At 46.8% G+C, this 13099-nt stretch overlaps 1 protein-coding gene across 10 annotated transcripts in view; it reads right to left on the reverse strand.

Moving 5' to 3' along the window:
* The window catches only part of CAMTA1 (calmodulin binding transcription activator 1), a 224694-nt gene that overhangs the window by 71156 nt on the left and 140439 nt on the right, over positions 1–13099 (reverse strand). For 8 of the 10 annotated variants that reach the window (XR_007380850.1, XM_048967827.1, XM_048967823.1 and 5 more), the window contains one exon: positions 12952–13023. The exons of the other annotated variants lie outside the window; for them this stretch is intronic. Coding sequence is in view for 7 of the 8 variants with exons in the window: in XM_048967827.1 (XP_048823784.1) it covers positions 12952–13023 (72 nt within the window). In the remaining variant the exon portion in view is untranslated. The remainder of the gene's footprint in view (positions 1–12951; positions 13024–13099) is intronic. 10 annotated transcript variants of the gene reach the window in all.

The raw sequence follows: 13099 nt of genomic DNA on the forward strand, positions 1-13099 counted from the left end.
TCTTGGTGTATTAAAAGACAGCAAAGCCAGAAACCCGCCAGTCTCTTAATGAACAGAATCCAATACATTTGGATTTGTTCTTTTTAAGTTTATCGTTGCTTTAATGAAGACAACTAGGCCTGGTATGCAGAGCCTCAGCTTGCTTGCACCCTGCAACTTGCTACTGAAAGCAGAAGTTAAAACGGATCTCCAGAAAATGAGGAGCTACGTTCTCTTAGAATAAAACGCCTTGCAGAAGCAATTACTTGTTTCACATTATACAGCAGCTGATTCTTTTCCTTCTTTGCTTCTTTTTTCCTTTCCTTTCCACTCACTGAACTATGTCTGTAGCGCCACTTCCTGCTTACCTCCCTGGGTCTCTCCCCACACCAATTAAATATCCACACAAGGAAATTCTGTTGCTTGAGGAATCCTCATAGGAAGGGACGTGTCTACAACCAGTGCTCTTTGGCAGCAGCACTTGCCATGTTTACAAAGAAAGCCACATGCTTTGAAAAGCATATACTCTCACTTGAGAGGGCGTATATTCTCAAGTTCTTCTATTCCTAAATTTTTACATAATTCTGCAGCAATCTTATTTTTCTGTTCAGAGCATCTTCAGGAACGTTTTAGCCTCTGTCCCTTCACTGCTCAGTTTTATCGTCACAGTGACGTGTAACTCAGTTTGCTGTCTTTACCACCCAATGCTGATGATTCATCAGGACTTGCAGTGATTCATCAGGACTTTCAGAACGGTTCTCATACGGCATCTGTGAGAGACAGGGAGGACACGTGGTGCTGAGTAAGAAACAGAGTCCATGTGTGAGGCAGGGAAGATTTTCCTGCCAGCACTCCTTGCTTAACAGCAGCTCTTGGGGTGTGAACATCATGCACTGCTGCTGGCTTTGCACTGATAGGAATACTGTGACAACTCCTTTCAAAAATTCACTCTGTGCTTAGATGCTGTAACACAGCACTGCTCTGCATCTTCTGCTTCAGCTCAACACGTTGCCAGCCAGCCAGAGAGGAAACTCCTGCAACAGGAGGAAGTGGGCTAATTATCCATTGCTGACCTCCACGCATTCTTTCCTAAGATTGCTTTGCTGTCCGGATGAAAGACGTGTCCAGGTTTCTGATTTGGTATCTCCTATGTTATTCTAATGGAAAATGATGGAGATGCAGTATGTACAACCAGCAGCGTGCCTGCCTGGAGCGTCCCAGCACTGATCAGCGGTGCAGTATGGCACAAAGAAATCCTTCTTAAGAAATGCTGCATTCCCAGGCTTATTTGTTTTTGTATTTGCTAGAGAAATCTGAACTCTTATTGGTGTAGGAGGTCTAAATGCCAAAATATACGGTCCTTCGAGGAATGAATATATTTACAAGGGAGAAGAAGCTGTGAAACTCAATACTGCATTCTCCATATAAATTAATCACAATACAGAATTTACAAGGCATGTTTCCCAGCAAGGACTGAAAAGAAGATGCAATTAAGGAAGCCACAGTCAAGTGAAAGTCTCATCTCATCAGAAGATGCAGACGGTGTTTGTTTAGAACACAGTGCCTAGGGATAAGCTGTGTTATAATACCAAATATTTCCATCCATTGTTTGCAGGAAACTGAAGAATACTCCTCCTTCCATGCCCTAGAAGTAAAGATTGATGGGATGACTCTGAGATTTCATGAAAGCCTGTTCTTTGCACCCCCTTTGGAATGAACACAAATAAAATCCCAGCAGTTTCACTGTTTTGTCTTCTTTTTGTAAGCTTTCACAAATATGTAACAAGCAGACACTGCACTTCAGAACATGGCATGAAACCTACAGTATTGTTTTAAACATGAAATAGGTTGGAAAAGACCTTCGAGATCATCAAATCCACAATGTCCTAAACAGAATTTTGTAAGCTTATGATTATACAGAAGCTCAAGACAAAGTGGAACACAAAAGGTTCCCAACCCAACTCAACAGAAGCATCTCCAGTGCAGAGTACAAACCAGTGCTGCAATCGCAGGCTTATTCCTATTAGAGTGTAAAAATTAATAACATTAAAACACTGTGATAATCTCACGCTAATCGTGCATCTAATAAATAATTAGCTGTGAACACATTTGTCACATTGGGTTGTAAATTTCGGCAAGGCTTTAAGCCTTAAACACTGTTCCACGTGCCCATGGCCACCACTGGACATGCAGTACTGCTGTTATACAATAAACTCGTTACAGAAAAGGGAAGAGGGTCAAACTCCGCATGTGCACACACTCATCTTCCCCCCCTTGGCTCAGATGTTACTGCCCTTAGCATCCTCTGTTCCCTTCAAATCCATCTCCAAGAATGTCCAGAATGAAGGGAAAGAAGACAGGAACAAATCTCTCCTGGATGGTAGAAGTGAACTCAGAAGGAATTCAGTACAAAGTTTCAACATGCTTTCAAAGTTGATGGACAAAACACGTTTAAGGATGAGGGGATGTATAAAAAGGTCACAAAAGACCAGAACTACCAGCAGGCCAGACACATAACAGAGACAAAGCAACAGATGTTTCTCTCCTAATTTACTCCTTTAGGATCTCCTCCAGATAACGTGCAATGCTGCTTGCTAACAAAGCACTTCAATCTTATTGCTGCATGGCCCATAAATAAGCATTCCTAAGGTCAGAGACAGGAGCACGCAGAGGCAGAACGGCTCCTCTTGGGCAGGCTTTGTCTGATTTCATAAACACCACTTTTTGTCAAAGAAAATGAAATCTGTTTCCAAGTTCTGACGTGACAATTAGCTCCTCTTTGCTGGGCCTCTTCCTTGCACAGCACTGCTTCCATCTTGCCTCACACCCCAGTTCCCCGAGTTCATCAAAACTAACCTCCCTGCTATCAACAGCTTTGTATACCCAAAGTATATTTGTTTTTAAACTACAGAACACACAAAACACACCTAAAACAAAAACATATTTCAGCTCTTCTTCCCACTCGTGCTATTTTATACTAAACCAAACAAACCTATCCCAAACTCCTCAGTGCTTCAGAGTCGAGCTCCAAATGCCAATCCCTAAACGCAGTTCTCACCTTCAGAGAGTTTGTCACTGCTGGTTTTCCTGCAGCTCCATCTGCCAGGACTCTGACTCCATCAGCACGGCCCCTGTGCCAGCTGGGAGCAGTTCCCAGAGACAACCGTGGCTCAAAGGCCTCTGAACAACCTGTGGATCCAAATGAAAGAAACCCGCCATGCTGTAGCGACCCTGCTTGGCCACGAGCACATCTGAGCGCTGTTATTGGTCCACTGAGACAGAACGTTTGGGAGATGACGTTTTAGAGATGGTTTTCCAGCTCTCCATCCCCTGAAACACAGACGCATTGGCACAGCTGCCCATGGAGAAAGTGGAATCCCCAGACCTGGAGGAGTGCAGTGCAGAGATGGGCACGCGGGGATGTGGTCAGTGGGCACGGTGGGTTGGGCTGGGGATCTTGGAGGTCTGTCCCAACCTCAATGATTCTACACAAAGGTGCACAACGTGAGGCCAACACACCGCCTCAGACAGAAAGCTGCCAGAAATACACACCAAATGCACGCTATCAGAAAGTGTTTACATGCAGATTTCCACTTTAATGACACAGTTTAGAGAGAGACACTTTCAAAGTAAGATGCTTTCCTGTTGTGCTATGTCTTAATTATAATATTCTTGCAAAGAATTTCAATTTTTCCTGCTGCGGGAACAAGCTCCGTAATGAAAGGAATTTATTAGAAAGAAATATAAAACATGCTATTAGTTAACGAGGCAGTGCAGGTGTGCTCAGGAAAGAGCTTGAGCTCTGTGGACACTGAAAGGAGCAAGATGAAGGGTTGGTTAGCTGCAGCAGAACAGCCCTGCATTGCTGCACAGCCAGAAACGTGCTGTCATTGCACACCACACGTGGAACAGCGCGGTGCACTCGGATTTGAATTCAGAGAAGTACTGAGGAGCACCTGGGAAAGAGGTGGCACAAATCAGCTCCTGCGGTAACTCAACGTGACTCCTAAAACCAAAGCAGCTCTCAGTGTATTTCTGCTCCCTGAAAGGAAATCTGATGGTCAGAATTAACGCAGGATGACAGCATTAGGGTTAAAATGTGTTACAGGCAGCAAAATCAAAGTTTAGAAACAGACCTGCTTGATGCTGAAAATCAAACCCACATGGCAGGGGAGCGCCTGGGAGAAGCCCTGTCCTTCTGGCACACCACTGTGCTGCTGGGAGCCAGCACCTCATGCATACTGAAACTCCACAAAAGACACACTGAGCTGCAGCCCAGCTTGCAGAATCTGCGTTCCTCCTTCACCATTTGACTGTGGGTTCAGCACTGTTGCTGGATTGATGAAAATGTCTGAATTATGGGCATGAAGACATATTCACAGTCTTGTGACAGCTGCATATAGCACAGTGACACAAACAGCCACTTTCTGGGTTTCTTTCAACACAAGCGTTTGCAGCACTGTGCAAAGGTATTCTCAATTCATCTGTTTGCTTATTTGCTGACATGCAGCAAATTCTCTGACAGTGAGCGTGAGGTGCTGAAAGGAAGTTGGTGGCATCTCAGGGATATAAGAAATCCTGTGCTGTGTGTTTTCAGTCTGTTTTGCATAGAGTGGAAATCTTTATGGACAATGGTTATGGTGTAGGCCAGGCATCCCCTGCAAGCAAGAATGGCACTCAGAACTCGTACTGCTTCTGCTGTACTGGTGGCTCTGAGTTAGCTGAAGCCATGAGGAGATCCGTCAGATTCTACCCTTACCAAGGTTGCACCCCTCAGCACACAGAAGGGGAAGAATTGAAGTAGTGGAGGTGGCCAAGAATGAGGCGTTCTCTGCCTTTCAAGTGATTCACTTTGAAATCAAGAGATAGTGCAGCCAAAGATTGATTCTTAATATCACTGCATGGACCTCTGTGTAAAACGAATGCATGCAAACCGACCCTCTGTGTAGCTGAGATGCAGCTCCTACATTCTGAGTCCCAGCATACAGCAAATTTTTATGGCTAAGCCATAAACCTCTGAAAAATGAGGTTTATAATAGAAACTCTGACACCCTCTAATATATAGCAGCACTATTGGGTGCTGCTGTAATATGGCCCTAATTTATAAAGCACTGAGGGATCCTGTTCCATTTTGAAACTTACAGACAGTAATCTGCAAAAAGAGTAAACTACAAGGAAAAATGGTCACGGTGCCCATGAGCTATGGCACCTCGTCCATCTAACAATCCAAAAATCAAATAGGATGCCACAATATTTAGGCCGTGCACTGAATCCTGGACTGTCACAAAATAAAAACATGGCACATCACCGGACGTGGACGTATTTCATAAAGCCGTATGCCATTTCATCTGCCTTGGGGCAGTATTTCTAGAGTGAGAATTTGATATAAGAGCACTAGAAGGAGAGGAAAAAAAAGCACAGTGAAACACAACCCCAAACCTCCGGTTTTGCTCTGACATAATAGATGTTTTTGCAAGAGGGCTTCAATGTACTCCCGTTCAAATTGAAAAAAAGTGGCTAAGGAAGCAGATTGTTTACTCACAGGAGACAAAAGTTTATCACTAAACATTACAAAAAAGCTTTCAGTGTTCTGAGCCTCCAGCTCTGTGTAAAAACGCATTGAAAAAACAATAATTCACAGAGGCAGCGCTCCATCTCACTGCTCAGAATCCACTTTCCTGCAGTCTGCTGGGCCAGAAACTTGTTAGGAACCTTTGCTGTGACCCCAAAATGCTGAACACAGACTGCGGCCCTCAGAGTTATGCTTGGAGGCTGCTCACTTGGTGCTTTTCGGTCACCGCTCCCCCCAGACGCCTTTCCCTGCACTCCCACCTCTCCCAGCACTGCAGCAGTTCTGCCCCAAATCCGGTTACAGAAGGACAGCCGTCCTGCTCCTTCCTTCGGGGCCAAATTCCCACTGCGCTGCCACAGCCATCGCTTGTTGGTTAATGATGCTTGCTTCCTAGTGTGGAAACAAACGGGAACCTTTTGGCTGAGCTGGAAATATCGTTTCTTCCCACCACTCCGAGTTGGCTCATCCCAAATGTTGAGGCTCTTCCTCACACTGAAGACATGTTATTCACAGCAAGAAATAACACTTCAGCAGCTCACAGCTGTCAGGTTCAGACAAACTTCCATCGCGGCCATCCCAGATCCCTTTTGTAGTTCCCATAAGCAGTCTCCTTTTGCATGCTTGGCATCAAAGGAAAATAAATCCCAATTTATTGCACTCTCCTCGCTAAAACTGCATCACTGTATACTTGCATTAAATCAAGCTCCCCATGTTCCTGTCAGCTCCATCACCGCCCACCAGCATGGCAACGTACCGCAGGCCTACCCGCTCCACACCAGTAAGCCCTCTGCTCTCTTCATTAACAACAAGCAGTGATTCGTTTGCTTAAAAAAGCCAACAAGCAAAGCCTCCAGCAGCACTGCACAGCTGTGCTTCCCCAAAACCTCCCTGGCAGGCGCTGAAGAACCGCAGTGCAAACATCAGGGCGAGAGGCGCTGATGACTTTGCTCTTCATAAGCTGTTAGCAGGCTAACGAGGGCATCTGCAGAAGGAATAGGCACTAAAACTGAAACCAGATACAAAATAAATATTCCAGAGTTGGATTCCTTAAAAAAAGATTCTGCTGAGCTATAGTTCCACATCAAATTTTTATTGAATACATTTTCTACTGAGAATTTGTGCACTAAAACCAGTCAAAATCATACGAGAGGGGTATAAATTTCACGTACAGTTTTCACTGCAAATATCCTTCTTGAGAAAGAGCAAAAGCACTTTTTAATCAAACCTATTCCATCGCCTCTCATCCCTTTCCCTGCAACACGAGCTGGAAATGGAGCCTCGTGCAGCTCTGGTCACGGAAGCAGCAGAGGCAGCACTGAGACAAAGGCACTGCTGAAGGTCACAGCAAGGGACGGGTTGGTTTATTCATCATCGTGCCTAAAGCGCACCTCACACGCAGTGCGGCTGCACGCCGGGAGGAACCGCACCACTGCCCTCATCCCAACCTCACCGTAATCCACACAGTTCCAGGACGGCGCTGTGAAGCTCACTGCTGCTTCTTTCCTCAAGTTCAGAGCTGCCCTCCCAACACCACGCAGGTCACACACTGGACTGCAGAGTTCACGCTTTGTCACAGGTTGCAGATGTCCTAAAATCAGGACTCAAATGGGCCTCAGCTGCTGTGCTGCCCCACACGCCCTGGGCTCCCTGGGATGAGCAGCATGTGGGCTCCCAAGAAAATTACGCTGAAGAAAAGGTCAACGAATGGCAGTACTAATGATAACTACAGTTAATCAGAGTGCCTCGCCGCACAGGTAGCAGGTTACACGGCATCTCTGCTGTATTCTTTTACAAAGAGAGGAGCACTGCTGTACAATCTGGAGCTCACGCTATGAGATGTATGGCTTCTTACACTGACGCTGCTCTATTACAGAAAGCCCAATGCAGCTACATTACCTCCAAAGAAACAATCCACATAAGTGACCTTGAAAGGCGTTGCATTCATTCTTCTTTCTGCATATTTTTGTGATGGATTTAATGTTCAATAAAATTGAAAGAATAACAGCTTTTCAAGCTCAAGCTATTTGTGCAAGTGCCAAGCCCTGCAGAAAGAGTTCAGAGCTGATTTCTGTACCTTACTCAACCCATTCACATCAAAGCTGATGTAGTGGCTCCGTTCTCTTTCGTATAGGCTGAGAAGGGGATTTATTTTCCACCTGAATTCCTTTTCCTTCCAGTTTTCATATGACATATGTAAGGCAAATTCCTAGCAGGACAGATGCAACTTTTCAGTTTGCCATCCTCGGGTGGTGGTGATGGGTTTTTAGTTCTGTGTTCTTCTCTTTCTTTCTCTCTCTACAAAAAGAAAGCCTGAGCTGAGCAAAACTTGACTGATACATTTCAGGAAGGTAGCAATTCTCCAATGTATTACATATCAAATGTGGATACCGTAACGTCTTCACAGTTCACCAGAGACCTCACATGCACCTCTGTACTGGAACATGGAGATTTACACATGTGGTGACATTCAGCACTACAGCCACTGGTGTTGTGTCTTAAATCCCTAAAGACGACACAGATGGAGGCTACAAGGAGAAACAAATGTGAACAGTGTGATTACTGAGCACCTGATGTGTGACAAAGGGCAGGAAGAGATTAGCAATAATGATGGACACAGAGTGCTGTGCGCCCCTAGTGAGTCCCAGGCGCTGCACCAGAGCCAGCCCAGCACCGTGCTGCAGCCCGGTGTGAGCAGAAGCCTTCTGAGGGTCAGTGCCCAGAGCAGGTGACTGAAGGAGGTCGCTGATCAGAAGAGGTAGACAGGTACTCCTTCAGAAACAAAAGATGATTTTGAGAACGAAAGCAGCCTGGGTAATGACAGGGGAGTTCACGCAGGCAGAAGAACAGCATCAAGACTGCAGGTTTACCTGGAACACTTGGAAAAGAGTGCCTGAGCAGACAGAATGCAAAAGGAGGGGACTCACAGCAGGGCCCAACACCTGTGTAGGAGTGAGAGACCTTCCCTGTACCCACCCAAAAACGTGCTTCAAATCTCTAAACTCAAATCAAAATTTGCTTCACTTTGGAACTTCTAAGCTCACCCTCACACAGCCTTTGCAGTGAGGGTGAAACTTCAGTTGACAGTTTAACACATTCCTGGCACCTGCAGATCTCATAATTGAGCAGGGAATACGACATGAGATCAGCACATGGCTGCATCCCTTCTGTGAGGCCAAGCGTCCCACACCAGCAAACAGCTCTGCTAATGCAAGGTGTGTAATTTAATAAGCCATTAACTCAAACCTGAGGTGAAGTAAATTCAGCCCATTATACATTCCAAAATAGTATTAGAATTCAATTTAAGTGTCACCAAAAGCCTAATCCCCAGAATACAGAGAATGTTAATCAGTGACTTGGAGTTGGTGGTTTGATTTAATTTCCTGCTGTGCTGCGCTGTCGCACGGTTGTGATCCCTGCAGTGAGGATCTCTTGGTGGCAACCCATGGGTCTGAGCACACACAGCCCCAGGGGACCCTCCTGGTGAGCAGTGGGACTGCAGACAGAGCTGTGGGTGCCTCCTGCCTGGAGGTGCCTCAGGCCATGGACGGGCGGCCCCGGGCAGCTTGAGCTGCTGGAGGGCACCCAGCCGACAGCCTTGCATTGGAACTGGGTGGGCTTTGAGGTCCCCTCCAACCTAAGCCATCCTGTGGCTCTGTAACACCGCAGCAGGGATCCCAAGCATCCCTGAAAAGCCGGTTTGTTGTTTTTGTAACCACAGGAGTAAAATACAGCCCTGGTAATGCAGACGCTGCCAGAAGGAGCTGCTGGGAGCAGGCAGAGAGCAGGCGGTTTGCACACGGGCAGTGCCACGCTGGTGCCGTGCTGCCCGAAGGATGCACAAAGCGCTGCCTGGTAACACAGCTGGCACGGCACACTGCTCTCCCCCTGCATTCCTGCACCGATAGCACATGGCAGGATTACAGCGGCCATAAAGTGACGGATCCACCGCTTTCAATCCCCCCAAGTCAGATGTAAAGTGCAAATGGTGCATCATTTTCACAAAGAGCCAAAAGCGTAAAACCTGCTTTCCATTTCTGCAGCAGTCGGCCATGTTTTGGACTTTGTTATGTCGCCCCTATAATAACTCCTCCTGATTAGCAACCAAAGCACGTCACAGAGCAGTTTGGGAAATGCATCTCTTCTATAAATGACAACAGATTATTTAAGCAACAGCTAAAAAGCACTCCGACTGCTTTTTCCTTTGCTTGCATTACTGTCAGTCTTCTCGTATATCTCAAGAATGAGCCCAGGATTTTCTTTAAAATGGTGGAGAGCAATACAAAAATAGCGGAGTACTCATCTAAAATAAAGTTATACGTTTGAAATAGTTGGAAATTGTTTTTTAATCACTGCCATTCTTCTTCTGGAATATAATCTGCTGGCCATACATTTTGCTTTTCTATCCAATTTCTAAGGAAAATGCAGCAAGTGTGTTAATAAATAATTTATAAAAACATTACAAGAGATAAAGCACTCCTGCTAACCCGTTTCCAGCCTCCTCGATACCAGTTCATTTGTAATCCTCTCCTTCCCCCTTTCCTGGAAGATTGGAAGAAGGTTACTGCTGCATTTCTGCACAGCCCCACTCTACTCAACCCATAGGTGTCAAAGCACATCTTGGTTCTGAAGGCATCCAGACTGATAAAAGGGCGCAGCCCGATCTGAGTTGCAAGTTCAATTTTATATACTACAGATTTTTGTCACGGAAAACATTTTTCACCCCAAAGGGAGGGCTCACAGGTGCTGCTCCTTCAGTGCTCTGTCCTTCCTCTAATGATGGACAGCTTTGTTCTTAAAGAGGGGAAGGAGCTCACTGAAGACAGCTTGTGATGAGCTCTGCCAGATGGAACTCAATTTTAGCAAAGGCAAGGGCCCTATAAGAAGTAAAACCCGAAGGAAGAAAAGAAAAAATAGCCTTTGACTTCAACAGATCCTGAGAGTACGTGCAAGTGGAAGCATCTCTGTTTACACCTGCGCTATTTAAAAGGCTGAAAGTGGGCTTCAGTGGATACAGATGCCTTAAAGTATGTCTGCATCCACCTCTTCAAGAAGATGATGTTGGCACAGAGGTGGCCCTTGGGGTGTCCCCAGCCCCACACCCCCTGTCAAACAGGCACTGAGTGCCCAATGCCCACCGCTCTCCTTCAGCAGCGCAGCACCTCCATGTGCCGCACACCGCACGAGCATCAATGCTTCATCACCGTCATTTCCATCTACCCAAATAAAAAAGAACCATCACTGAGCAACAAGTCTGAAGATTTTTAAGAGACTGCAATATTTCCAATACACGTTTTAAAAGGCCCGACTCTTAAAGCTGTCCCAGGGCAGTGGGAGCTGAGCAGAGGATGTCCTGATCTGCTGGCAGTGCTCTGCCAAGGACAGGACAGGATGGGTCATAACAAACCATGCCAACTGCTGGCATCACTCCTGCCCCACTGCCCCACAGCCGTACAGCACAAGAGCAGAGTTGTGAGCGGGCACAGAGCTGCTGCCAGCAGCCATCCACACAGCGGCCCTCCAGGAGCCTGGCATTGGATCCATCTGAGATTCCTGGGGTGCCAATTACCACACACAGAAGGAAACTCTGCATTTGGTATTCAGCTGTGCCAGTGTTTGAAAATAGACTCTCTCTGAGAATCCACATTTTTTCTGTGTTAGTCATTATGGGTACAAACGTTTTTCTTTCCCAGCAACAGAAAATCTGGTGCTGTTTGGAAGGACTGCTCCTAGCTGTGCCCTGCAGCACTGCCCATGTGCTGAGCCCTTCCAGGAGGTGGAGGGCTGCCACAGAGCTGAGCAGAAGCACTGTGCAGACCTTAGAAAAACATCATCTGTTGTTCGCTCTTCTCTCTCTGGCTGCATAACCTTGAGAGCATGACTGAAGGATGCCCACTTAGCCTGGAAGACGCACTCATGAATCACAGGCTCACGTTCCTTGCACAGCGGAGACACAACGTGTCCTTGTTGCTAAATAAAAACACACTGCATTCACAACCAAACGTCCTGCACAAACAGGCTCACAAGGAACACACTTCCAAGTCCGCCCATCTCAATCGCGATCAATTACCAGAGCACAGAACATGGCCTCAATGTTGAACGTGGATGAGCCAGACCTCAGGATACAGGCAAGATCCTCTGATACTGCAGTGCAAGTAATTAGATACAGGGGTGCTAATTGTTTGCTGTTCCACCCACAGCCTTCAGCAGGGACAGCTGGGAGAAGCACTGTGCCGCACCGCACCATGCAGCTGGGGATGAATTTAGAATATCCTCTGAATTTTCGTGTCACATCATCCATCAACAGCAGACAGACACTAAATAATAAAACAAACAGCTGTCTGCTGCCCAAGGCAAACTGGACTCTAAGTTTAGAGATTTTGTTCAGTTCAGTGTGCTGAACTGTGAACTTTTACTTTTAATGGCTTCTTTAGTTGTGCCTTTGCACAGCTCCCCATCTCACTGCCTGCTCCATCCAACCACAGGTCAGGTCTGCTGCAAGAAAGGGCCTTGAGGTGGGTTCACTGGCTGCGCTCTGCTTTCAGCAATCACACAGCACTGCTTCCCTCCATGGAGGTAAAATACCACTGACTGCAGCAGGGGAAAGGATGCACATAAGAGAGGACAGTGATGCTGTGTGCACAGCCCCTTTGGGGACTCACAGCACAGTCACCATCACAGAACTGTGGGAGATCCTTTTATGCAGGCAGCAACAGTTCTGTTTTAACATGGAAGTGTGATTGCAGATTAAGGGGAAAACACAGGGATATTTTCCATTTTGCCTCCGCACCCTCAGCACTAGTAACCGACAGTAAGGATCAGTACAGGGAGCTGAGCACTCCTTCAGCTTCAGCCCACCCCGGGCAGAGCACAGCCAAGGGATCCCTGAACACACCAGCACACCCCAGGGTCTGCACTGCACACTGCAGAGCTCAGAAGGCTGGAAGAGCTTTGCTGTGCCCACAGCAGCGAGGACAAAAGTCAGTGGTAACTCAACAGGACTCCTCCACACCAACCATTCTGCCACCCGCTCCTGATGGAGCCGTGTGCCGTCAGGTTCGCACAGAATTCACACCAGTCCCCAGTGCTGCTTCCTCTCCCCACAGCTCTGCACGCATACACAGCAGCTGGCTTCCCGAGTCCTGCTGCACGGCTGGCTCCAAAATGGAAAAACACAACTAAAAACCTGGAAAAGGTCTCACTTCAGCTGACCCTGTTTAGGATACACATAAGCTGGCAGCAGCTCGGTACTTGCTAGACATTTATCTAGAAAAAGGAGAGACGTACCGCCTTAAGGAAATCCATATCACCTGCAGACAAGAAAATCCCCAAACCATCCAATGCCCAGCCATGCAGCTTCACTTGGAACAATAGCAGGAGGAAGGAATCCAGCATCATCCTACCTGAAGAAGCCAGTAGCACCTTCTGTGAAACGTGGGGATGATGGAGGAATGGACGTAACAGCCGTACAAGCACTAAGGACAGAAACAGAGAAAGCAGAGACAGGATTAGGGAAGGAAATCGTTATTTGGGCTCATGATGAGCAGGTTT

Source organism: Lagopus muta, chromosome 21 (genome assembly GCF_023343835.1).
Source record: "Lagopus muta isolate bLagMut1 chromosome 21, bLagMut1 primary, whole genome shotgun sequence".
NCBI classification, from domain to species: Eukaryota; Metazoa; Chordata; class Aves; order Galliformes; family Phasianidae; genus Lagopus; species Lagopus muta.